The sequence below is a fragment of the Gymnogyps californianus genome, chromosome 7 (assembly GCF_018139145.2).
Source record: "Gymnogyps californianus isolate 813 chromosome 7, ASM1813914v2, whole genome shotgun sequence".
In the NCBI taxonomy this organism is placed as follows: Eukaryota; Metazoa; Chordata; class Aves; order Accipitriformes; family Cathartidae; genus Gymnogyps; species Gymnogyps californianus.
Window position 1 is genome coordinate 44,402,409 of NC_059477.1, and position 21,976 is coordinate 44,424,384.

Here is a 21,976-nt window from a genome sequence, read left to right on the forward strand (position 1 = left end):
AGAAGAAGAAAGGAAGAGCTGAAGAATTTCAGTGGCTGGGAATGGACAAATCATCTGAACAAATGAGTGGAAGGAGCAGAGGGCAGAACAGTTAAAGCAGAAAAACAGCTGTGGGCTAAATTCTTCCCAAAAGGAAGTTACTGATGAGAGCAAAAATCTTTATGTTGCTGGTATCAAAAGCATTGCTCTACTGAGACAAATGGGGAAGCACTAAAATCAAGCGCTAGTTAAAAATATTTTGATTCTGAGCTTTCCTGTGGAACAGCAGGACCTAAATCCAATTGACTGTAAATACTATTTCAAAACTTCTGGATTCATATACAGAGGAAGAGAGAGTGAGCACTGGACCTGATGAGGAATAGATCCGAGAACGGTGGAGTCATAGCTCAGTTTTTTGTCTCAGATTTCAGAGACACAGACAAAATCATAAAAGGCTGCCAGAACTAAGACATTTCCTCTGAGAGAAAACTCCTTTCTTTCCAGACGTACGCCTCATTGCATAGGCAAAACGGAGGGAAGAGAAGGTGATTAAGAGGATTCTCCACCAGAAGAAAGAAAAGCTGCTGGCTGAGTCGCACACAGCATCCTACCCTTGTTTTGGGACAAGTCTTCAGCTAGTAAGCTGCTGAAGTCACAATGAAAGAAGCATGAGATAACTAATTGCTCTGCTGTTGTAACCCTGAGAGGCTTCGTCTCCATGTTGCTCTGCTCCTCTAATACCATACAAGGCAATCATGTCATGTTCTTGAGAGGATGCTTCTTGTGTGTGAGCCTGTAACTTGTCTCTGAACACATATATGGATTCTCTTTTGTACCCCTTACAGACACATTGGAGGACACTGTGAAATGCATAGCGTAGAAAATGTTCTAGAATACTCTGGCACTGTAATAATTATTTTACAGTTAAATTCAGATTTAGTTTTTCATGATGAATTACATATGAAAACAAATCATAGTTTGCCCAGCAAACCCTTATTATTATTTATAAATGTATTTCGGATTGCCCCTACATATTCCTTTTTTGGTGCGAGGAGGATTCATTTTTTAATTAATTATGTGAAACTGTATTGTAGAAATTACATGTAGGGAAGCTAAGCACTTTGGCCTCTATGCGGGGAACAGCTGGAGTATTGGACATTTGGGGTGGAAAAGGCAAGCGGTTTGAGGTTGGGAGAGAAAAAACCATCAGATCAGTATGTCTGCTAACTATCAACTGTTATGCTCGTAATGATGGCATTCAAACCATCACTGCTAAACCTATGTCTTAATACTTTAAAAAAAAATCACTTTACCACTAAACCCATTAATGTGAGATGGTTATCTAAATGTAAAAAAAAAAAAAAAAAGCTAGAGATAATGCTCTGTGGTGGCTAATTTGATACAGCTCATCGAGGTTACCACAGGTAGTGTTGACCTCAGTTAGGTGCACCAAAGTAAAAATATCAGTACCTCATTTTCTTTCTCATAAGCCCCCTTTTGAGCCATCTTTTTGAGGAACTAAATATTTTAACGCTCTTACTGCTAGGCATCATCTTCAGCCTTCAGATCATTTTTGCGGTTCTCCTCTGCACCCTCTCTAGTTTTTCAGTATCTTGGAAAATACGGATAGACAGACTGGAAACGGTGTTCCACTGCTGGTTTTACCAAAGCTATATTCAGAGGTAATACCACCTCTCTCCACATGCTCGCTAATCCCTTGTTTATACAGGCAAAGAATGCACTAGTTTTTTTTGGTGCAGCAAAGTTCATGTTACGTGGCTTTACCGTTACAGCCCCAAATCCTTTCAAAGGTGCTGCTTTCCAGGACGGAGTACGTCCCTTTCCGTATTGCGGGCAGGGGCCGCGCTCCTTGTTCTAAATGTGTCATTTCCAACCTGGCTGTCTGCAATGCCTTGCGTGGCCCAGTTTAGCAAGTAATTTGGATCGCTCCCAGAGATCTTCTGTCATGATTATTTATATTCCGCCCTTCTTTTTGTCCTTTGCAGATCTTATACGCAGCGATGTAATTATTTTCAGGTTACCGATAAGAACGGCTGAACTATTTGAAGCGCGATCACCACACCTGCAAAGGGCTACGCGCAGCCCTCAGGGACACGGGCCTTCCCCGCCGCCTCCCACCCGCGCCAGCGGCGGGGCTCCCCGGGGACGGCTCCTTCCTCAGCGGCTCGCCCACCCGGCGCAGAAGCCCCACAGACCCGAGCTGGCGCTTGCGGGCTTTCACAGCCCGGTCGAGGTCACTGACATCCAAGCGACCTGTAATAAACCTGATGAAAAGATTACAGGCTGAACAGACGTTCAGGTGTTTTGAGCAGCACACGTCTGAATTCAACAGGCGGGCGGACCCCAGACCCCGCTTCGCAGAGCCGCGGCAGCTGAGGTGATTTTAGCGCGTCTCGAGGAAGTTTTTCTGGCGGTGAAACGTTCGCCTAGGGAGGAAGGCGGCGGTTGCCGCGGGTGCCCCCCACCAGGCCGCGGAGGGCGGGCGCCGCCCGGCCGTGCCCGCCGCCCGCTTCGCTCCGCTCGCCGCCGCCCAGCTGCCCTGTGGGGCCGCGGGGGGCCGAGGCGTGCGGTCCTGGCGCGGGGCCGCGCTGAGGCAGCTGCGGGACCTGCCCCGCCGCCCGGCCCCGCCCCGGGCGCTCCCCGCCCCGCGGAGCCGGTCCCGCGGAGGGGCGGCTGTGGGGGTGCGCGGGGCGGGGACTGCCGCCGCCTGCTCCCAGTGAGCTCATCCCGCCGACGCGCCTGGCTGGCCGCGGAGGAGCCCTGCCTGGGCCGCGCCGCGCCGCAGGAGCCCCTGGGCGAGGGGGGCCGGGCCCCGCGGGCGGAGGTAAGGCCGCTCGCCCTCCTCCTCCTCCTCCTCCTCCTCTCCGCCGGTGCGTGCGGGGCGCGCCCTTCGCCCGGCCTCTCCGGAGGGCTGCGCGGGGGCTCGGCGGGAGCGGAGGCGCGAGTGAAACTTTCCGGCCGAGGAGCGTGTACGGGCATGTCGGGCTGCCGCGGCGGCCGGCGGGGCGGCGGGGCCGAGGCGGTGCCTGCCCCCGTACCGGCCCGGCGCGGCGGGGCCTGGGCCGTGGCCGTGGCCGGCGCAGGTGGGGGCAGGGCGGGGAGGAGCGCGGGAAGGCGCGGCCTGGGGCGGCCCAGGAGGCCGGAGGGCCCGGGGCGGCCGGCGGGGTCTGGCCGGGGCCGGGGCTGGGGCCGGCGGGGCGGGCGGGAGGAGGCGGCGCTCCCCGGGCGCTGGCGGGGGCGCTCCCGCAGGGGCGAGGCCCGGAGCTGTCTGCGCGGCCGGGATTTCCGCCTCCCCAGCACATACTTTCACGTTTCTGTGGCTAGTACAGTTTTCGTTCCTTTATTAGTAGAGATTCGGGGGGGGGGGGGGAATCTTGCTTTCAGGAAAGCTTGATTTATTTGTGGTTACTTGTTTTCGATAGTAAAATGTGAAGAAGACCCTTCTAAGAACAGGAAACATGCCACGATTGTCTCATTAATAGTGTGGCAGCTAAAGTTAACGAATATGGCAAGGATAGCTGTGCATTATTAAGTCGGGTGGTTGGCCTGCATGAGACTCTATGATTCTCAGTTCTGGGCAGAGTTGGCAAGACGGGAGACATTCAGCTATTTACCTTTTTAGACTGGAATGGGTGGTATGGGTGGTATGGGTGCATCCGTTGGTAATGACCTTGTTTTGACTACTAAAATAGAAGGTCCTGCCATTGTGGTTGTCAGCGTTGCCTGCTATGATCTCAAGAATAAAATGATAAAACGATAATTTGATTTGTCTTCTAATATGCGGGTTACTGATAATGTATAGTAACTGTGTGTTTTATGATATACTTTCTAAAGCTTTCTGATTTCTCAGTAGTGTTATTTCAATTATTTGTTTGCTCTAGCCTCATAATGCGTATTGATTGGACAGAGAGTAAGCTGGGTCCTAAATGATTGTTTTCAAAAATAGAATGTAACTGGAGACGTCTTTCTGTGAGGATGAGCCTCGGGGGAGAAAAAAGGGGGTTTAGATCTGCTTCAGTGTGATACTGAGTGGGTCCCCTCGATGCTGTTCTCTGCGTTGTACCCACCTCTTTTTCCCCCTTTGTGGCAATGTGAAAGTGGCACTCGTCTGGTCTATTTCAGAGGTTGTGTTTTCTGACTGATGAAGCAGACGCTGCTTTACCATTTGGAAAGCTAACAGTTGGGGATGTGGGAGGTTTGCTTTGAGCTTCTGTCATTGCTGGGCGTAAAACAGTTTGCAAGAGATGTGCTGGTTTAGAGTATGTTAAATGTTTTACTCATCCAGGCTACTTAAGAGTTTTGCAGGTTATTTAGTACATGCAAAAGTCCTATGTTAGCTCGTATTTTTGATAGCTGTTGCTTAAAAATAGCCTGATGCTTATAAAATTAAAAATACCAGGGAATAAGGGAAATAAGTGTGATACCTTGGATCCTACAGAAGTTCCTCCCACTGTAGTTTGATATGCAGCTGCCAAAAATGAACCTTTCCCATTTGTTCTGATCTGACAGTTAAGTGCTGGAAAAATAGTATTATATTATTAAATAATGCTAGTAAACAAGGTAAGCGCAAATACAGTTTCTTTTTGCTATTCCTAGGGCACTGTATTTAGAGCTTCGTTTACATGGATGCTCGAAAGTGCTGGTTGTCTTGCTTTCTCAGTTTAGCTAACCATTGGAATATCCAAATGGTGATGAATTCTATCAGCTTTAGAGCCAAAACATATTTGGTTCATGGCCAAAGTTGCTCAGCTTCCCATAACAGTCTGTAGGAAAAAGACATTTTGTGTGTCTAACCACAGTCCTGAAGTTGATGCCATAGCAACTTTGTGATCTGAATATATACTTTTGAAGACAGCTAAGCAGTCTTAGCAGAGATGTTCTGTTTTTCTTTAGCTGAACTTCTTACTGTCATCAAAATTAAACCTTTCTTTGAAGATGAAAGATTAATCAGCAAGCCTTCAAACTCATGTGTGTGGAAGAACATCAGCCTGATCTGTTGGTTATTTGTAATGACGCCCATAAACATCTGTAAGTTGAAATTTATATTAATGGTTTTAAAATTAAGACTTTTCTGTAGAGATGCTGTTTTGACTAAAAATTGGTATTTTGAGCTCTGTCAGGAGCTAAATCTTCATGTTTTCCAGAAAAAACAGAGAAAGTTCAGCTTTGGGATTTGTGTGTGGGTAAGGTTTGAGAAAACTGGGTTAGTTCATGTCTTTTGGTTGCTTTCAGCTCCCCAGACTTTACATGGAGGTTGGAGAGTTTATTTATCACAAAGCTGTGGCAATGGAAAGAGAAAAAAGCGTATGGCCTAAGAAATGTATAGGATCTTATTTTTTAAAAATATGTTTGTGTATAGGAGGCACTGCTATTAGAAAACTGACTTCTGAATAATAAGGCATAGTATAACACCAAACTGGAAAAAACCCAAAAGCAAGCACTGGAACAGTCCATGATCCTCACTGCATTTGGTTTTGTATTTAACTTTAGTTTGAAAAGTGCCTTGTTTAAATTTCAAAAAAAAAAAAATAAAAAAGGAAAAAAGAAAAAGTTGGTTTTGGTGGAGCCTTAAACTGTCCGATCTTGTCCTGAAGGGAAGTAAATAAAGGGGTGAGTTGCTCATTAATGCAAAATATCAGTTGCGTGGCCTAATATTAATGTGTCTACTTCCTATGCTATCTCTTACTACCTTCTCCTTTTAAAATCCATTGTTTAGCATGACTGATAAAATCCTTTAGTATTCATTGGATTTAGGATATTCTGTAAGGGTATTTCAGCATACTTACCTGATTAGATTTTTTATCTAAGTATAAAATGTACTATAGAGATCGTGAGATGCTCTCTATTCTGTGTTTAGCCTCACTGTGTACCTTTGTTTAGTGCAGCGTACCTTTCCGGCTTACTTAGGATGGAGACAAAATAAGTAGGGAGAATCTGAACTGGAACACAGGTTTTCTGCCATCCAGTTTTGTGCTTCAGCAAGGTAGCATGCCTTTGATCTCCTTATCATAGCTAAAATGTCCTGTAGCTTCCCCCCTACCCCGTCTTTCAGCTTCATAAAGAGACTAATCCTGCAGAGTTTGCTTTGTAGTTCTTCAGGTTTCTGTGCTGTATAGGTGATACATCACTGTATAGACTTCTTTTTCATCCATCCTTGTCACTCCTGCATCTTGAAATATATGCATTGTAGTTCATGTTAATGTAATGAGTTTAACTTTTTAAAGTCCTGCTTCTCTTGCCACGTTTTGGGAATTCTGTTTTTGTTTCCTCCACTCACTGAGAGGAGGCCTGTTAAGCTATAGGCTTAATCTGTAAAGGCGCTTTGGTACTGGAATATTAAACTTTGCAATATCTTAACTTCAGTGCTTGGCCTCCCTGTATAATGTACGGAGACGCTCCTGTGCCTAAGTAATATTCATGAGTCTGGAAGCAGAAGGCCAGGTAACAAAAAGTGTCTATTAGAGTTATTTCTCCATTGTGTGTCTGGGAGTAGTTGCTGGAATATGTGCTTTATTTCCTGAGGTAGTGCCCTCTCCAATTTAGTATTTCACTTACTTTCTTTTCTCTTCTTGATCTGGAATAATAATTTCTAATGAGGGTGCCAGTTTGAAAACAGAAGTTCCACTAGCTTGTTGGATGAAACGCCTTGCAGATCAGCCAGCTTGCCAGATTTGAAGTGTCTCCTTACTGGTGTCTTGTCGTGTGGGATGTCAGTTCTTAAGTATTCGCAGAGAACAATTTGCTAGGTTTCGTAGGCTACATAATGCTTTCAGCTTGAGAATCTCGCTGGGTCTTAAACAGGGATCAGTTCAGTGATATCAGTAAATGAGTTCTTTGCATAGCTGTTGCCAGAAATTTAAATGTCTTTGAGGTCAAATCAAGAGCTGCTTTTAGGATCTTGATGTTGTTGAAGTTGGTGGCACTGCTCAATAAATTATTGCACATTTGACCTTTTTCTGTAAATACTCTGTGTCAAGAGGTGTAGGGGTTATGGTTTTTTAGTGTTTGCCTGGTGACTTATTTGATGAAGCACTGCTTTGTGAAGTACTTCTCAGGCACTTCTGCAATCCAGGTGACCAAAATAATTTTGGAAATAGGGCTGATGTCGAAGTCATCTGGTTCTTCCTCATGTGCCTTGGTGAATTCGGCTATATCTAGACGTGTATGAAATGGGAAAACTAGGTGCGATTTAGGGTTCTATTGATCTTAAATATTGTAACCACGGAAGGTACAAGGCTACAGATATGTATTTTGAATCTCTGAGCATTTCTTATCAGCTGCCTTAAATTCATAGTTTTGCTTTAAAGTTAGAACTTGTGAGTTATCAATAAATGCAGATTTCCATGTTTTAGATTTCTAAAACACAGGGTGGTGGTAAAAGAGAAAAAACTCCATAGCCTGCGGTAGAATTGTTCGCAGTCTCATTTTGGCCCGCAGTAGAATTTCCCCTCTGATTAGTGATCCAAGTATTACTCAAATTTAACACCTTTTTTTGAAGAAAAAGAATCGTATTCCGACATTGGAAGAATTAACCTATCAAAGAAAAGCATGCAAGGTGAATGCATGACAGGTACTGCGTTGTGTGAGAAGTGAAATAGTTGTACTGATGGAGTAGGAATGGCCTGGGTGGGTGGTCTCAAGAAGGAGCCACATTGGCAAATGCATCTTGGGACAGTGGTGGTGTGTGAACGTGCGAGTTCATGACTGGATTCAGTAGCTTGCATGTTGAACCTCCTTCACTTCAAGTTGGTTCTTACCCTTTCCCTTCTACCTGCATATTCCCCCCATCTAGCTCAGACGAATCTGTAATTAAAATATTCAAGAATTAGCATGTTTTTGTTACAAAGTCTGAAGACTTTGTAAGGAGTCTTTTCAGCTTAATCCAAGCTACTACTGTGGTTAGTCCTCTAACTCGGATAGCAAAGCACGCTTGGCCGTATTGGGGAGCCTTGGCTTCTGGTTGAACTTCTGACTTCCTCTGTAAAGGTCGCTCACTTTTACGTATATTTGTTGAATTAGCAACTGTTATCAGTGCTTGTGTTATCTGTACCTCATAGCATATAAAGTGCAATTTCAGAAATGTGTAGGGCGAAAGGGTGAGGGGCTGCTACTTGTTTGCCGCATATTTCATGTATTTGATAATTAACAGCTTTAAAAACAAAGGTGCCTGTAAAATGTTTGCTGCATTGCACTGAAGTTGCATATATGGTGTGGGTTGGGTTTTTTTGTTTTGTTTTTGCTTTGTTGGGGTTTTTTTTGTTTGGTTTGTTGTTTTTTGTTTTGGCTTTTTTTTTTTTTTAAAGACTCAATCTTAGTCTTGGTTAAATTTAGATCCAGCAGGAGAGAAGCTGGAACTTGTTAGCAACACAGGAAACGCCCTGAAAGAAAGTTTTTGATGTGTATGTTTGTGTGTAAATGTGAACTCTGCAGCTGTATGGCTGGAGTTAGACTGTGGGGAGCTCCGTTTAGTTTAGAATAGTTTTGCATCTTTAAATGTTGTATTAGGTTCTGGTGGGACTTTGCTGCCGTGTACTTAATATAATTAAGTATTAATTATTAAATATCTATGACTTGTCAAAAGCTGGTAGTTTTAAGTCAAATTCAAAGCTATTGAGCTTAAAATAGCTGAGGTGTTCAATTGCTGAAAAGAAAGAGTCCAGATTAAACTGCTTCAGCCTTGTTTTATCTGGAAAAATATTAGAACTGAGTAGTCTAAAGATTGTGCTTTTCTTCTTTCAGTCATTTACAATGCAACTAATCCATTTCTTTCTTAACAGATGTCCTTTCCTTAAAATCTGTATTTCTGACCATACTTTAACAAGTTAGGATTTGAACAATATACAAGTAAGAATAAATACAAGCAAAATACGACCTTTGCTTTTTGAAACTTAAATGAGTTGGAAGTTGCTAGAGAGTTTAATGTGTGGGTTGTTTTTGGTTCGGGCTTGTTTTTTTTCTTTTTTTGGTTGTTTTTTTGTTGTTTTTTTGTTCTTGTTTTGGAACAAGAATGACAAAACACAAAATATTCTTAATGTGAATTTTGGAGGGAGACTGTTTTTGTGTTTTACACCAGAAATGCCTTTGAGTTGAGTTGATTATTTAGTTAATATGCTTCAAGATCTGTTTTACACTGGGCTAAATTCCAATTGAGGTCACAAAGGGATTTTTTTTGTGTTAGTAAGGACTGAGTTCCTGGATTTTTCTACAATATTTGCCAGAAACTGAAATTTTGAAGAAGAGAGGGAGGAATATTACTGCCACAAAGTGTAGACATGGTTTTGCTATGACAAAGTAAGATTTTCAGCACTTCCCAACTACTGATACAGAATGTGTGTGTACATGCAAGAATTACTTTGAAAAGTTCAAGAGACAATGAAAAGACATCAGGGGAAAACTTCGCTTTATCCTCAGATAAATTATACTTGGCAAAGGTAGAATGGAGTATAGGAACATCATGCCTTCTAGCGTGACGTACCAAACTGATGTACAGTTTCAGAATTCATTGGTATGTTTAAAACTCTGGGAATGCAGAGCTGGTGTGTATAGAGTTTTTGTTTATTCTCTGAGGTATTTCTTGTGTCACTGTGGTACATGACCAGATGTATTTTCTGTAAGTTTGAAGTAAGTCAATCGATGAGTGACGGGAGCACTTTATAAAAAGTTTTACACTCATTCAGAGGTACTAGGCATATTTTGAAGGTTTGGGGAAAAAAGATCTAATTAATGTTGGTTGGTTTTTTTTCCTGGCCAAAAATGCTGCACTTTGTCTTCAAAAGACAATATGGAAAGGACAAGAGTGACATTAAGTTATTTTGTTTTGCTAGAGTTCAAAGCTTTGTAAGAGTTTGCACCAGAGGAATATACTGAATGGTTTGTTAGAGAGGACTTTTTTTCTTTTTCCTTTTCTTCCCCCCCCACCACCCCATGCCTGCGCAGAGGATTCTTCCAAGACTCTTGCATCCTCTGCAGCAGTGTGTACCGCCAGTCGCATCTCAGAATACACTGGGGAAAAGGGCTTCTTGAGGGAGCTCGTTTGTTCAGTAAAGTGTTCCAAGAATCTGGCTAACTGGCATCTGAGAAATCTAACACTGTCCCTCAATCTGGTAGAAACAAGATTCTTTTCTTCCTATTTTCATCATGTCTGCTAATAGGAAAAACAAATGCTTTTCTTCTTAGTGAGCCTTGCTTGAGCCTCCTCCTTCAATTCTTAGTTTTCCCCAGGAGAAAAATTGGATTTTGTTTCTTTGCAGTTTTTCTTCTGTTCGCAGGATTTTGAGCTAAGTGAGTTCTTGTTGGTGTGACATCTATTCTCTTCATAAATCAGTGAACTCATTTGATTTACATGGGACTTGCAAGCATTCCATTAACAGGTTAAGGTGAGGCACTATATACTGTCTTGGCAAACTTGTAAAGATTTACACAGACCTAAGATTTTAATGAATAATTAATTTTTTTGAAGGATACATGTTTGTATTCCACTACTAGTTAAATTCTGGTTGTGAGGATTTAAAATTTTTTTTATTTTTTTATTTTTTTTGGACACTTGCCCGTGGAGGGAATGTTTTCTGGCATCTGAATTAGAGGCTTTAGCAGTGTTTGGCTGTTTAATTACTGAAAGCAATAGGACAACTGTAAAATTTTAATAAATATGGGCTTGCCAGGTATTTCATATTTTTGGTAAGAACATGTAAGATCTTGTCTACACCAGGGAGTTATTGCAGAACGAGACAGGGTGTGAATGTGAAGCACTTTTCCCCTTGTATAGACAAGCCTTTAATTTTTCTTCAAGAGCAAACTCTGGGATGTTCCATGCGTGTTCTTGTCCCTAGTTTGAGCTCTGTAGTGGACTTACGGCTGACAAAGAATGATACCTAAAGCGTGTATCTAGTTCATGTGAATCATCTCATTGATTTCAGTGGTCTACTTGTGTAGAGAGAGTACACACATGCTGGGTTGTGGCAGGATTGGAGGGCTTGCTTGTAAGCTGGTTGTGGTAGATACTGCCTGTCATAAATGTTCAACGGAGCTTATTTTAACACTGTAACAAGGTCTCTTGATGCTACTGCATCGTACATTAAAATGAAAAGTGCTTTAAGGGAAAAGGAAATGGAAGAATATGGATGTTAGAGTGTTTCCTTGTAGTTTACACTATAGAATGCCTGAGTCTTGTCCATAAAATAGCATAATCAAGTAATTAAAAATGGAAGGTTTACATTTCACAGAGACAGAAAAAGCAAGCATCCCAGGATTTGAGAGGGGAAGTAGGGAGGGTAATATTTCTGCTTTGCCACATTCCTCTGGGTGAGATTTCAGGAGATAGTTGAGCCAATCAGTTTGTTGTGATTCAAAGGAGTGGTTTTCCTTCCTTCTGTAGCTGTCATGAGATCCTGCTCTTTTTCCTGTGTCATCTCTGTTGCTCGTCTGACTCTGCAGTGCAGTTCAGTAAACACATACAAAACTATATCAGCGCTGGCACAATGCAGCAGGAATATACGGCTGACCCCTTTGGCCATCTTGTAAAGACTCGCCTGTTATGACCTTGAGCAAAATGGTTTTTGCTCCTCTTAAGTAAAATGGAAGTAAGACTACTACCCTCCCTGCAGGCTGTTACGAGCTGTAATATGTTTTGAGATGCTCTGAGGAAGAAGAGGCAGTATATATAGATGCCTAAGATACGTTCTGATTCACGTACCTTCTAGATTATGTAACTTAAATGTCTAGTCTCTAGGCAGCCTCAAGAATGTTAATATTAAATCCCCAAGTTGGCTAATTTATTTTATCCACTTAGATTACTGCTTTATACCCTTCTTTTTGTGTGTGTGTGTGTGTAATTGTGCTAACATGTCCTGGGCAACAATAACAGTCCCGGTATGTTTGAGCCTTGTGTTCCTGCTTATTTCTGTGTTTTAGGGTCACTTAGGACTTGCATCTTGCTCCCTTTCTTTCTTTCTTTCTTTTTTTTTTTTTTTTTTTTTTTTTTTTTTTGGGGGGGGGGTGTTTGTTAACAGATCCATTTAGGCAGTTGCATTCTCTGAAGGAAATAACTCTATCTGCATTGCATTTTTAATACAGGTTTCCAAGATCTTCTTGTATGACTTGCCCTACTTGAGCAGGGGAGCTGGACCAGATGACCTCCAAAGGTCCCTTCCAACCTCAGCCATTCTGTAACTCTACCCTAATCAAAGAAGTCTTAATGAGTGTGGTTACTTTTTGTCATTGTGGATATTTCAAGCTGTTGCACACGTACCACTCTACCTCTAGTAACTGAGGCTAGAAGATAAGTATTCTAATGAAGAAAATATCAACATCAATTTGAAACCAGAGTAATATATTTTAAAAGTCACATTAAAACCTTCAGAAGTGCTTACTTAATAATAGATATGTTCATCTCTATTTTTAGGCCTGTGAAGCAGGAAGTATATAATGTGTCCTTTGTATACAGAGTTTGGATGGAGATCTGCATTTGATTTCTGGCAAAAGTGAGTGGCTGTGATTCCCAGCCATTTCAAGATCAGGTATTTCATGATTAGGGGTTATAGGAAACATACTGTCCCAGAATTTCTAAGGATAGCTGACATGGGGGGGCGGGGAAATAGACCAGAACATGCACCTGTATTGGGCATCGATATCTAAAATAGAGACCTGTAGTGCTAGGAGTAAATTATTAGTAAAACAGAAGGAGGGGGACCATTTTTGCTTTTTGAAAGGGAGGACAATTGCATGAAAAAGCAGAGAATAAAATCTTGAAAATAATCTAGTAGGATGGATGAAGAATATAGGAGGTCTGGAACTAGATATGATAAGGAGCTAAAATAGAAAAAAGCTTTGAGTTTTATCAGCACCATCTTACTGTCATTCAAGGAAATACAGCTGTCTGTATTAGTGTGACTTTTAAAAAAAAAAAATCTCAGATGTACTAGATTCATTGGAAACTTGGAAAGTTAGCTGTGATAATGAAAAAGCCACCTTTTCTGTGTTCTGGACATAATACTGACTTTGACAGCTTTGCTTTGTCTGTTCCTAGATTTATCAAAGGGATCTTCTGTTGCAGTAGTTGGTCAGGGACAGTTAAGCTACAGAGTGGCACTTTTTCACATCCCTGAGCAGCAAAGCTATATTAAAAGGAAAACTGGGCCAGAGAAGTGAAGTTACTGTGGCTGTCACAGTTACGCATGTGAGGGCCTGCAGTGTACAGTTACACCATCAAAACTGCTCCCTTGCCAGTTTGCTTCACTCGGGTGAGGATGATGATGCTTCATTAGTGCTATTGATGGCTTTGCTGGTATAGTTTCATTAATGTATCAGTAAAAGTATCCAGGAATAGGCCTAGCTTTGGTTTCAATATAGGAGTGAAAGTTAAACAGCTGGCACGTAAGAGAAATGATGATGTACCAGCATGGAGAAACTGAAGGGAGCTGTATTGCTGCCTCCTCCACTTGTAGATTCATTTCAGTGTTGTTTTCAAAGTTCAGATTCCTTAGTAGAGTGACTGTCAACTATCTCAAAACTTCTTCCTCTTCTGAGAGGTCTTCGTAGCATCTGTAGTGATCTGCCCTGCTGAGTTACCTGCAACCGGAGACAGGGCTGAAGGCTCTGAAAGGAAGAAAACTGTGGGGCAGTGACTTTTGGCAGGCAATGTACAGTGCAAGTATGTACCAGCACTTTGTAAATTCAGCAGTATTTTGACGGGTCCCCTTTCCTGTTGTTGCATAGAGTAATTCTGTGAGGAAAATTGTCCATGCTTACTGCAAATTCGCTTTTCAATGGATGAAAGAAATGGTGGAAGAAGCCTTCAATTCTAGACACTGAGCATATATTTTCATATTATGTCCTACAAGATTTTCCTTGAGTTATATGCATCTACTAATCAAATACTGCCAGGTTTCACCAGTGCCGGCTTTGGCTTGGTATCAAATGATTTCATTTAGTATTTGGAGGGAATTTGTTTTCCTTTTCTGAAAGGATCATCGGTTAGTGTGTTAAAGTCTTTGGAATTCAGTGAAATTTTTTTTTTCCCCTGTGTATGAAGTGGTACCACTGTCAGAGTAGATACAGTAGATGCAACAGGTAGCATTTTAGGTATACAAAAACATCCCCTTTTAAAAAATGTGACTGAGGACAGTCATGCTGTGTGTTTGTATGTAGTCTGGTGGTAAAATCATCTCCTTTTGAGGTATGGCAAAGTTTCTTCAAATCTGGAGCTGCCTAATGTTTTTCTTCCTTTGTTCTTGTTTTGATTTGCTGGTTTTGTTATGTGTAGCTTTGTAGACAAAAGAAACAAATATGGAAATTAACGTGTTTGTTGGACCACATGCTATTTTAATATGTCCAGAAGAGACCTGTGGTGTTAGATCACTTTGAAGTCACATTTTTTTGGATGTTGCCTAGAGTACTGTTTTGAGAGCTGCCTTAGCTTACCAATGTACTCCACCGAAATTCTCAAGACGTTACTCATTTTGGTCAGGTCTAATTTTGGAAAAGATAATCTGTGATTCTTTTTTTCTTTTCTTTTTTTTTTTTTTTTTAATATTGAGCCTGATAAGAGCTTGGTTGGTGTTCTTTGGACTGAAAAGGAGCAAAAGTTGCTGCTTTGCAAGATTTGAGTTACAAATACACATCTCACATCTGAAGACAAGACTCCATGCAGGCACATAACTGGATAGGTTTATGTAGGATTTTTTTACAGATAGGATTTCTCGTCTGCCGTATTTGGCAAGTTGAAAGTGAAACTTAATAACTTTATCCCCCTTGCTATTGGTTTAGCCTGACGTTTCCTTCTAATAAAGTATTTCATGATATTAAATCCTTTTACATGGGATAACTTCCTTCCCTTAAGGTTTTAAGGTAGTTGAAATAAAGAGTAATTTATTTGTTTCTCTGTGAGCTGTAGCCAAAAAGCCACAATAAACAAGCAGATGGTGGTTCACCTGTCTCAGCTGCAGTAGTTCATTTGCTAAGCTTATGGATTTTAGTGATATTTAGTACATCTAGGAAGGTTAAGTCATTAGTATTCAACCTCACTGGGTGGACCTTATCTTCTCAGTAGTGACATATAAGGGAAATGTAGCCCTTGGCTACTCGCCCATTGTGTGGATGGAGAACTTACCCATCCTTTGAGGAGAGTCTGAGTAGAAAAGGTATGATTTAAACAAAACTGAGTTTTGGTTAAGCCAGTTCTGTCCTGGATTATGATAGTAGACAAATTTTGTGTGTGCTATCTGATGAGGAAGCACTGACCATCTTAAAAGAATGTCCTGTACCAAAAGTTGTTAATAATTCAACTGTCATGATGTCATTTTGCTGTCTGCTAAATGAAATTTGGTCTTTTTCTCCTGTGGAGGAGAGTATAAAAATTGCATGCACAGCTGGAGGAGACAGACATGTAAGTTTTAAAGCATAATGAATCCGATATGCCAGGCAGTGTTTCTGAATCAGCTGGTAGGATTACATTGCTATGCAGACATGAAATGAACTGTCATTGGGCTCAGAATTTTCATGTGGTGAAGACGTCACTCCTGGTGCTGTAGGAGAAACTGTATTTTTCCCTCTGCTGCAGCACAAATGAGAGAGGATCCCTGATCAGAAGCAGGTGCTGTAGCCCTTTGAAAATCCTGCCCAAAATTATTACAGATTTGATGTGTGGCCAGTCAGTTTGGTACTGTTATATGAAGTTTGTAGCCTGTCCTGTAGTAATAGATTTTTTTGCAAAGTAGGTATTACTTCTGGTTATTGCTTGTCTTTAACACTAAAAATATTTGTTACATCTAGTTGATTTCTTCTGCTTCTTCCCCCACTTAACTTTCTAGACCGTGGTCATTCCATAATAGTACATGTAGTTTAGCAGGAGCAGAAAAAGCTTGCTTAAATACAAATCGCAAAGCCTAACCCATACAGGCTGCCTGTTGAGCCTTTTTTTAGAAATGGGGGAACCCACAACTCTTCTAATGGATATACTGGAAATTGCATGATGCCTGAATAGTCCAGAGATCCAGTCTGTTAAAATGTTGGGGTCAATTAATGTAGATACTGATGTGCTATCTGTCCCCATTTTTACTTTGCTAGATCAGTCCTGTCTTCAATTTTGTGGGTCATGAAACAATATCTGGAATTGCAGCAGAATGGAGGAAGCAAGTTTAAACTGCTGTAGAGCGGTGGGCTGAAGGAAAACCGTTTTGCCCACTAGGTTGTTTGGACTGTAGCTTGTATAACGTAAGATGGATGCATTCTGCATTGCATTTACTTTTGGCTGTTTGGAGTGAATGGTTGTGTTGTTTTACAAGCAGCTTGTTGATGTTCATCTGGAAATTAGGACTGTATGTAGGACAGTTGAGAAACTAGAGACACATTTTGTTTCTGTACTCCTCACCTTCCATTCTCTCTGGAGAGGACAGTGCTGTCATAACCTAAGTGTACAACTATTTGGTAAAATAAGACTTGATTACAATGAGTTGGGTCAAGATTTTGGTTAGCAGGATTTTTGTCTTCCTTTCATTTTCTGTATGCTAGTAAGGCTGAAATGGCAGTTTCTGACCTCGTTTTCGTCTAGTTTTAGGCTCTTGATTTTCTGCTGACATAGTGTGTGCAGGGTGTCACTTCTGCCAGCTGTAAAGTGATCAGTTTTCTTGCCTAGTGTTTTGACCCTTTTATAATCGATTTTAAAGTAGGGGGTTTGTCACTTTTTCTGTGTTTAACAGGGGAGGGTGGAGAGAGATGGGATGAAAGTGGCCATTATGACAAAGGCAAGAAAAAATATATCTATGGTTATATTTCATTTTCCTTTGCTCACTCTTGTCTCAGTGCAAACTGTGTCTGTGATGTCCACTGGTTCCTAGGGATTGCTGGCTGGGATGCTCATAATGGTGTTTCCTCAGGACTTTTTTTTAAACCTTGTGACCTTATTTCATTCTAGAACGCCTCTCTAAATAGTGACCTTCCACTTAGAGGAGAGCCAACTTTTTTTTTGAAACCTTTCTATTGAGGTGAGGGTTATTGCTGAAGAGAAGTAGCAAGGAGTCTTTCTCCTACCCACCCTTCATTATTCTGATCTCACCACACCCACCCGCCTTCTTCTTGCCTCTGAAGCAAAAACTTCATTTTGCGGCATAATCTATCTACACTGATCCCTGTCTTGCAAAGCTGGAGGGGAGGAAAGATAATTCATTGAATTTAGAAATAAAAGGCAGTGGAATGATGGAGGGTAATTTACTTCTGTGATACCTAAAGATAAAATTGAAGGGAGAAAACAGCCCTGGGGAGAGTGGAGTTAGGCTAAATGAGATGAGACTAGGAGAGCACAGTGGATCTTTTGGTCCTGTGAAGAATTTGGTGATATCTTGTAGGTGACAAGAGCTAGAGGGGTGAGGTTCAGAAAGAAGCCTAAATAGCAAGGATAAATTTGATAAATTCAGTAGGGATGAGAAGCAGGGGTTTTTGTTGGGATTTGGGGGTGGGGTGGATGGGTTTGTTTTTGTTTTGTTTTGTTTTTTTCGTAAGTCATAACTGAAGAAAGGGGAAATTCTGTAGAAAATGGTAGAAGGCTATGGTCTTGGCATTTTCTCTGGAGGGACTCAGCAGAATGGGAAGAGAAAGGGAAAAATAAATTTGTCTACACCTCATCTGTGGTCGTATTTTTTTCATATGAGAAACAGCTGCAAATCTTTAAGATTTTATGGCTCCTCTGTTGGCAACTGCTGCTCTTCTTCCTCAATGTAGACAGGCAAATGACTCAACTGATGATTCTTCATCTGCATCATTGCTGAATCATTCAGGTTAGTTCAAACAGGTGCTTATGACCTTTGAAGTTAATATTTCTGACTTGTGAGTGCTCTTCATCTGCTTCAGTGCAAGATCAGTTTCTTCAGCGCTTCAGGGTAGTCACAACTAGCTGGGGAACAGTAATCTTTAAAACTGATAGACAATCATTTCTGCAGTATCTGGCACCTGACCAACAATTTTTGGACAGCAGTCAAGTGAGGAGACCATCTTTTCTCCTGTGTTGGCAGTCCTTAGAGACACTGGCCAAAATAATCAGCAGTAGGGTAAAAGAGCAGCATAGCAGAAAACTGGGTGATTGCAGGATAGAATAGGTGCATCTATGACATCTGGGAAGTGAAATGTAGAACCAGACTGGTGGGAAAAAAGCTACTGCAAAAGCACATTCTAATAGCTAATGATAATGAGGTTTTTCTCACGCTTCCTCATCTTTCACCTCTTTCATTATATTTTAATAGTGCTTCAGGGCATAATCCCACTATTTAGAAGTGAGCGGTAAATTGGAAACCTCGGTGTTCTTTTGCAGTCTCCTATTAAATTGATGCATAGCTTGCAAGGGTGTCAGGTAAGTGTTGGGGGGATGTGGAGTATCTCATAGGTAAGATTAATAATAATTAGGTTATTGAGCGAGCAACAAATGAAACAAGTGCAGTATAGCTGTCAATTTTGTATCTGTATTGATCTCCTTGCATAAGAAATATCTACAAAGGGTAAAGACCATAATTGTGTAGAGTATTGTAGAAAAATACTTCAATAATAACTGTTTAACTTCAGTGAGTTTGTTTAGATTTGGCTAAATATAGCCCATTGGAAACATCATATATGCCATTTACTTTTTTTATTGTATGAAGTCGGAGACAGACCTCTTCAGTGTACCTGTTTTATCATTTTCATTCATGCATTTGAATAATAGTAAAACAAATGTATCTCATCAGAAGTTGTACCTTAAAAAAAAAAAAAAGTAAAAACCACTATCTCTTGTTTTCAAATGTTTTTGTTCATTCTTGAATTAGGAGTCTCTTAGATCTGGGAATATGCCCACTGTTTATTATAAAATGTTAGATTTTGATGATTCAAAATGTAGTCATTTAAAAGGATTTTTTACTTACTGTCTTGTCTTGATTTCTGTTACATCAGTAAGACCTTGCTACTTTAAGTATTTTTTTGTTGTTGTTTTCCTCTTGTTTGAAAAATACAGTTAAGCTAAAGGAATTTGAATTTGCCAGAAAAGGGAAATGTTGAAACTTTTCTATGTGTAAACAGTGAAATTCTTAATGCGTTTAAAGGTAATGAAGGCAGTTGTGACTAAATGAAGTTTTCTGCAAACCTTAGGACTGAATCTTGGGATATTTACAAAATACACTTTTTAAAATACAGCTTTTTTGAAATATATGTTTAATAAATACTTCACTGAAAGGTGATAAGTCCTTAAGTACTTCTGTGCAAATGGTGGAATGACTGAGATGTTCCACTCTTTATTTCTTTGCAAATATATGCTGTTTTTCAGGATTTAAATATGGAGAGACTGAACAACACAACTTTGGGAACCAGGTAAATGTGGAGTTCACGGGCATTAGCTCAGGTGGTTACATACCGTGTAGGATTAGCTTATTTGACCTCTCCAGAAGCGGTGAACTCTTGTGGGTAGATCTTTGAAAATAACTCAGTCTGATAGGTAAGGTGTATAAAATGTGCATGCTGCAAACCTTTAAGGAAGGTGGAGCAAAAGTTAGGAATGCGAACAAAAGCTTTGAATCATCTTGTTGCTGATGTTAGTATCCGTCAGTAGTAGCTATACGTGGAAAATACTCTCATGCAAGGAAGTTGCTGAGTTTTAAGGGAGACTCACAGGCAGAGTGAAAATGTGGAGAGATTTTTTTTCCTGCCTTTTTGCTTTTCAGAGGGGATTCCCTAGGTAGTGAAGTTAATTTGTAAAAGATTAGGAATGAAGTGAACTGTTGTGTATGTCTGTGCTCCCAACTCCTTACATAACCTAGCATTTATGTTTTATAAACCTGATCTTTGGAGTCCGTCGTTTATAAAAAAGCTGATCATACAAATTCTTAAATCAAGGGACTTTCCGCCCCTTCCCTTCATGCTCTGAGTATGAGGCAATTATATGAAATGTCTTGTGTATCTAAAGAAAAACAGTTGAACTAGTGGGAGGGCAGCGCCCATTTTAAAATGTATTCGACATGAGCTGGGGTGGGGGATCCAGCTTTGTAAGCAGCTAACATGATCTTTGATTGCATAAGCAAAAGTGTTGAGATATTTTCCTTCTTGTGTGACATTATTAGTATCAACCCTTGGATAACAAGTCCACATCTGGTATCCGTTTTAAAAACGGAAATCATAGTTAAAGTTTTTAAAAGACCTTCAAATCTTTTAAAAAAACGAACAAACCCACAACCAAACAATAAACAGGTGGTTACAGGGCAGAATTTAAAAATTGGAACCAAGAAAATCTAAAACTGAATTGTTTACCAAAGCAAAACAATTGCAATCGCTGAAAGTGTTTCTGAAATCTTAGTGAATGATTTTATTTAAGCTTAGTTGTGGAGAAAGAGGAAATACAATGTGCTTAGAAAAGGCAAGATGCCAGCATTACTGGAAAATATCCTATTAATACAAATATCTGTAAAACAAAACAAGATCCAGTATCCCATGTCTGTTTCAAGGGATGAGGAAATATAAATGTACAGTATTGCTGTTCAATTTGATCAGCCGTCTTGAAGTGTGAAAGATGGGTATGAAGAAATTTTTTACCTGAAGCTGAAATGCCTTTGGATATATGTCAGAAAGCTTCACAGTATGCACAAATAAGTTTGGGGTTTTTTAAAATAACACATAGCTTATTTGTAATCAGTATTTCTGAGCTGTAGTATTTGGTTCATTTCCTAAATGGTTCAACTACACACCTTTGTGAAATTTGAATGATGTTGTAAAGTAACCAAGGTGTTGGCTTTAGAATTACTTAAGACGACAGGTTTGGGGGGGGGGGGGTTGTGCCTTTCAGCTTGCAAGTGAATAGTAAATGTCACCGTGTTTGCTTTCCTCTTCAGAGCCTTTATTGGTTAGGTCTCTCCTTGAGTGTAATTGACATATCAAAAGGTGAATTTCTTTGGAAGTGGTTATCTTTTCATTTTTGTGTATCATTTTGTAGGGGAGAAGGAAGGAAATGGGCTTTGCTTACAAAAGTTGCCTATTACGTGGATCTACACTGAATATGCTTGAATAAGCAACCATCTCGCATGCCATTTCTGTTCTGTATTGGAACAGATCCTTGAAGAGCTGTATGCACAGCAGGGAAGTTGGCCTCAATTCCAAAAAGAGAAAATCTAGGATGGAATTGTCCTTGATTCCTTTTATTTGATCTCTTATTATCCCCTACCTATATCCTAAGAATAGGAATGACATATACTGTAAAATTTCAGTTCTGTATCAAGCCTCTCTGTTCTGGTTAATCAAAAATTTATACTTGTCATGTTTGCAAAATAAGAAGAAAGTTAAATATAATACGCAGGTTTTCAGGTGTTGGGGGTTTTTTGTTGCCACTCTGTTCCAGCTGTGTATGTAGAATATCATTCTCAGGTTCTGAAATTCATTAACAGCTCCAGATCTTACTATTGCATAATGCAGACTTTCTAACATGGCATAAGTTGTTTGTATGGAAAAGAAAAAAAAATCTTTTTATTTAAAAAGCAGAGTGTAATAAATACGTCGGGACTTTTATTTTCTTTAATGTCTTAGCTTAGGAGGTTATCTGGGAGAGAGTGTTTGATTATCTATTTAGGAAAAATGCTTAGAGTTAGAATCATAGAATAGTTTGGGTTCGAAGGGATGTTTAAAGGTCATCTAGTCCAACCCCCCTGCAGTGAGCAGGGACATCTTCAACTAGATCAGGTTGCTCAGAGCCCTGTCCAACCTGACCTTGAATGTTTCCAGGGATGGGGCATCTACCACCTCTCTGGGCAACCTGTTCCAGTGTTTCGCTGCCCTTATTGTAAAAAATTTCTTCCTTATATCTAGTCTAAATCTGCCCTTTTTTAGTTTGAAACCATTACCCCTTGTCTTATTGCAACAGGCCCTGCTAAAAAGTTTGTCCCCATCTTTCTTAGAAGCTCCTTTAAGTACTGAAAGGCTGCAATAAAGTCTCCCAGGAGCCTTCTCTTCTCCAGGCTGAATAACCCCAACTCTCTCAGCC

General features: G+C 40.6%; 1 protein-coding gene across 3 annotated transcripts in view; it reads left to right on the top strand.

Moving 5' to 3' along the window:
• The first annotated feature begins 2,794 nt into the window (after positions 1 to 2,794).
• Positions 2,795 to 21,976, top strand: part of TANC1 (tetratricopeptide repeat, ankyrin repeat and coiled-coil containing 1) — a 97,808-nt gene continuing 78,626 nt past the window's right edge. For 2 of the 3 annotated variants that reach the window (XM_050899492.1, XM_050899491.1), the window contains exon 1: positions 2,795 to 2,824. Coding sequence is in view for 1 of the 3 variants with exons in the window: in XM_050899493.1 (XP_050755450.1) it covers positions 5,010 to 5,028 (19 nt within the window). In the remaining 2 variants the exon portion in view is untranslated. Of the gene's footprint in view, positions 2,825 to 5,005; positions 5,029 to 21,976 lie in introns of those variants that run through there. The other variant, XM_050899493.1, reaches the window with a different exon arrangement.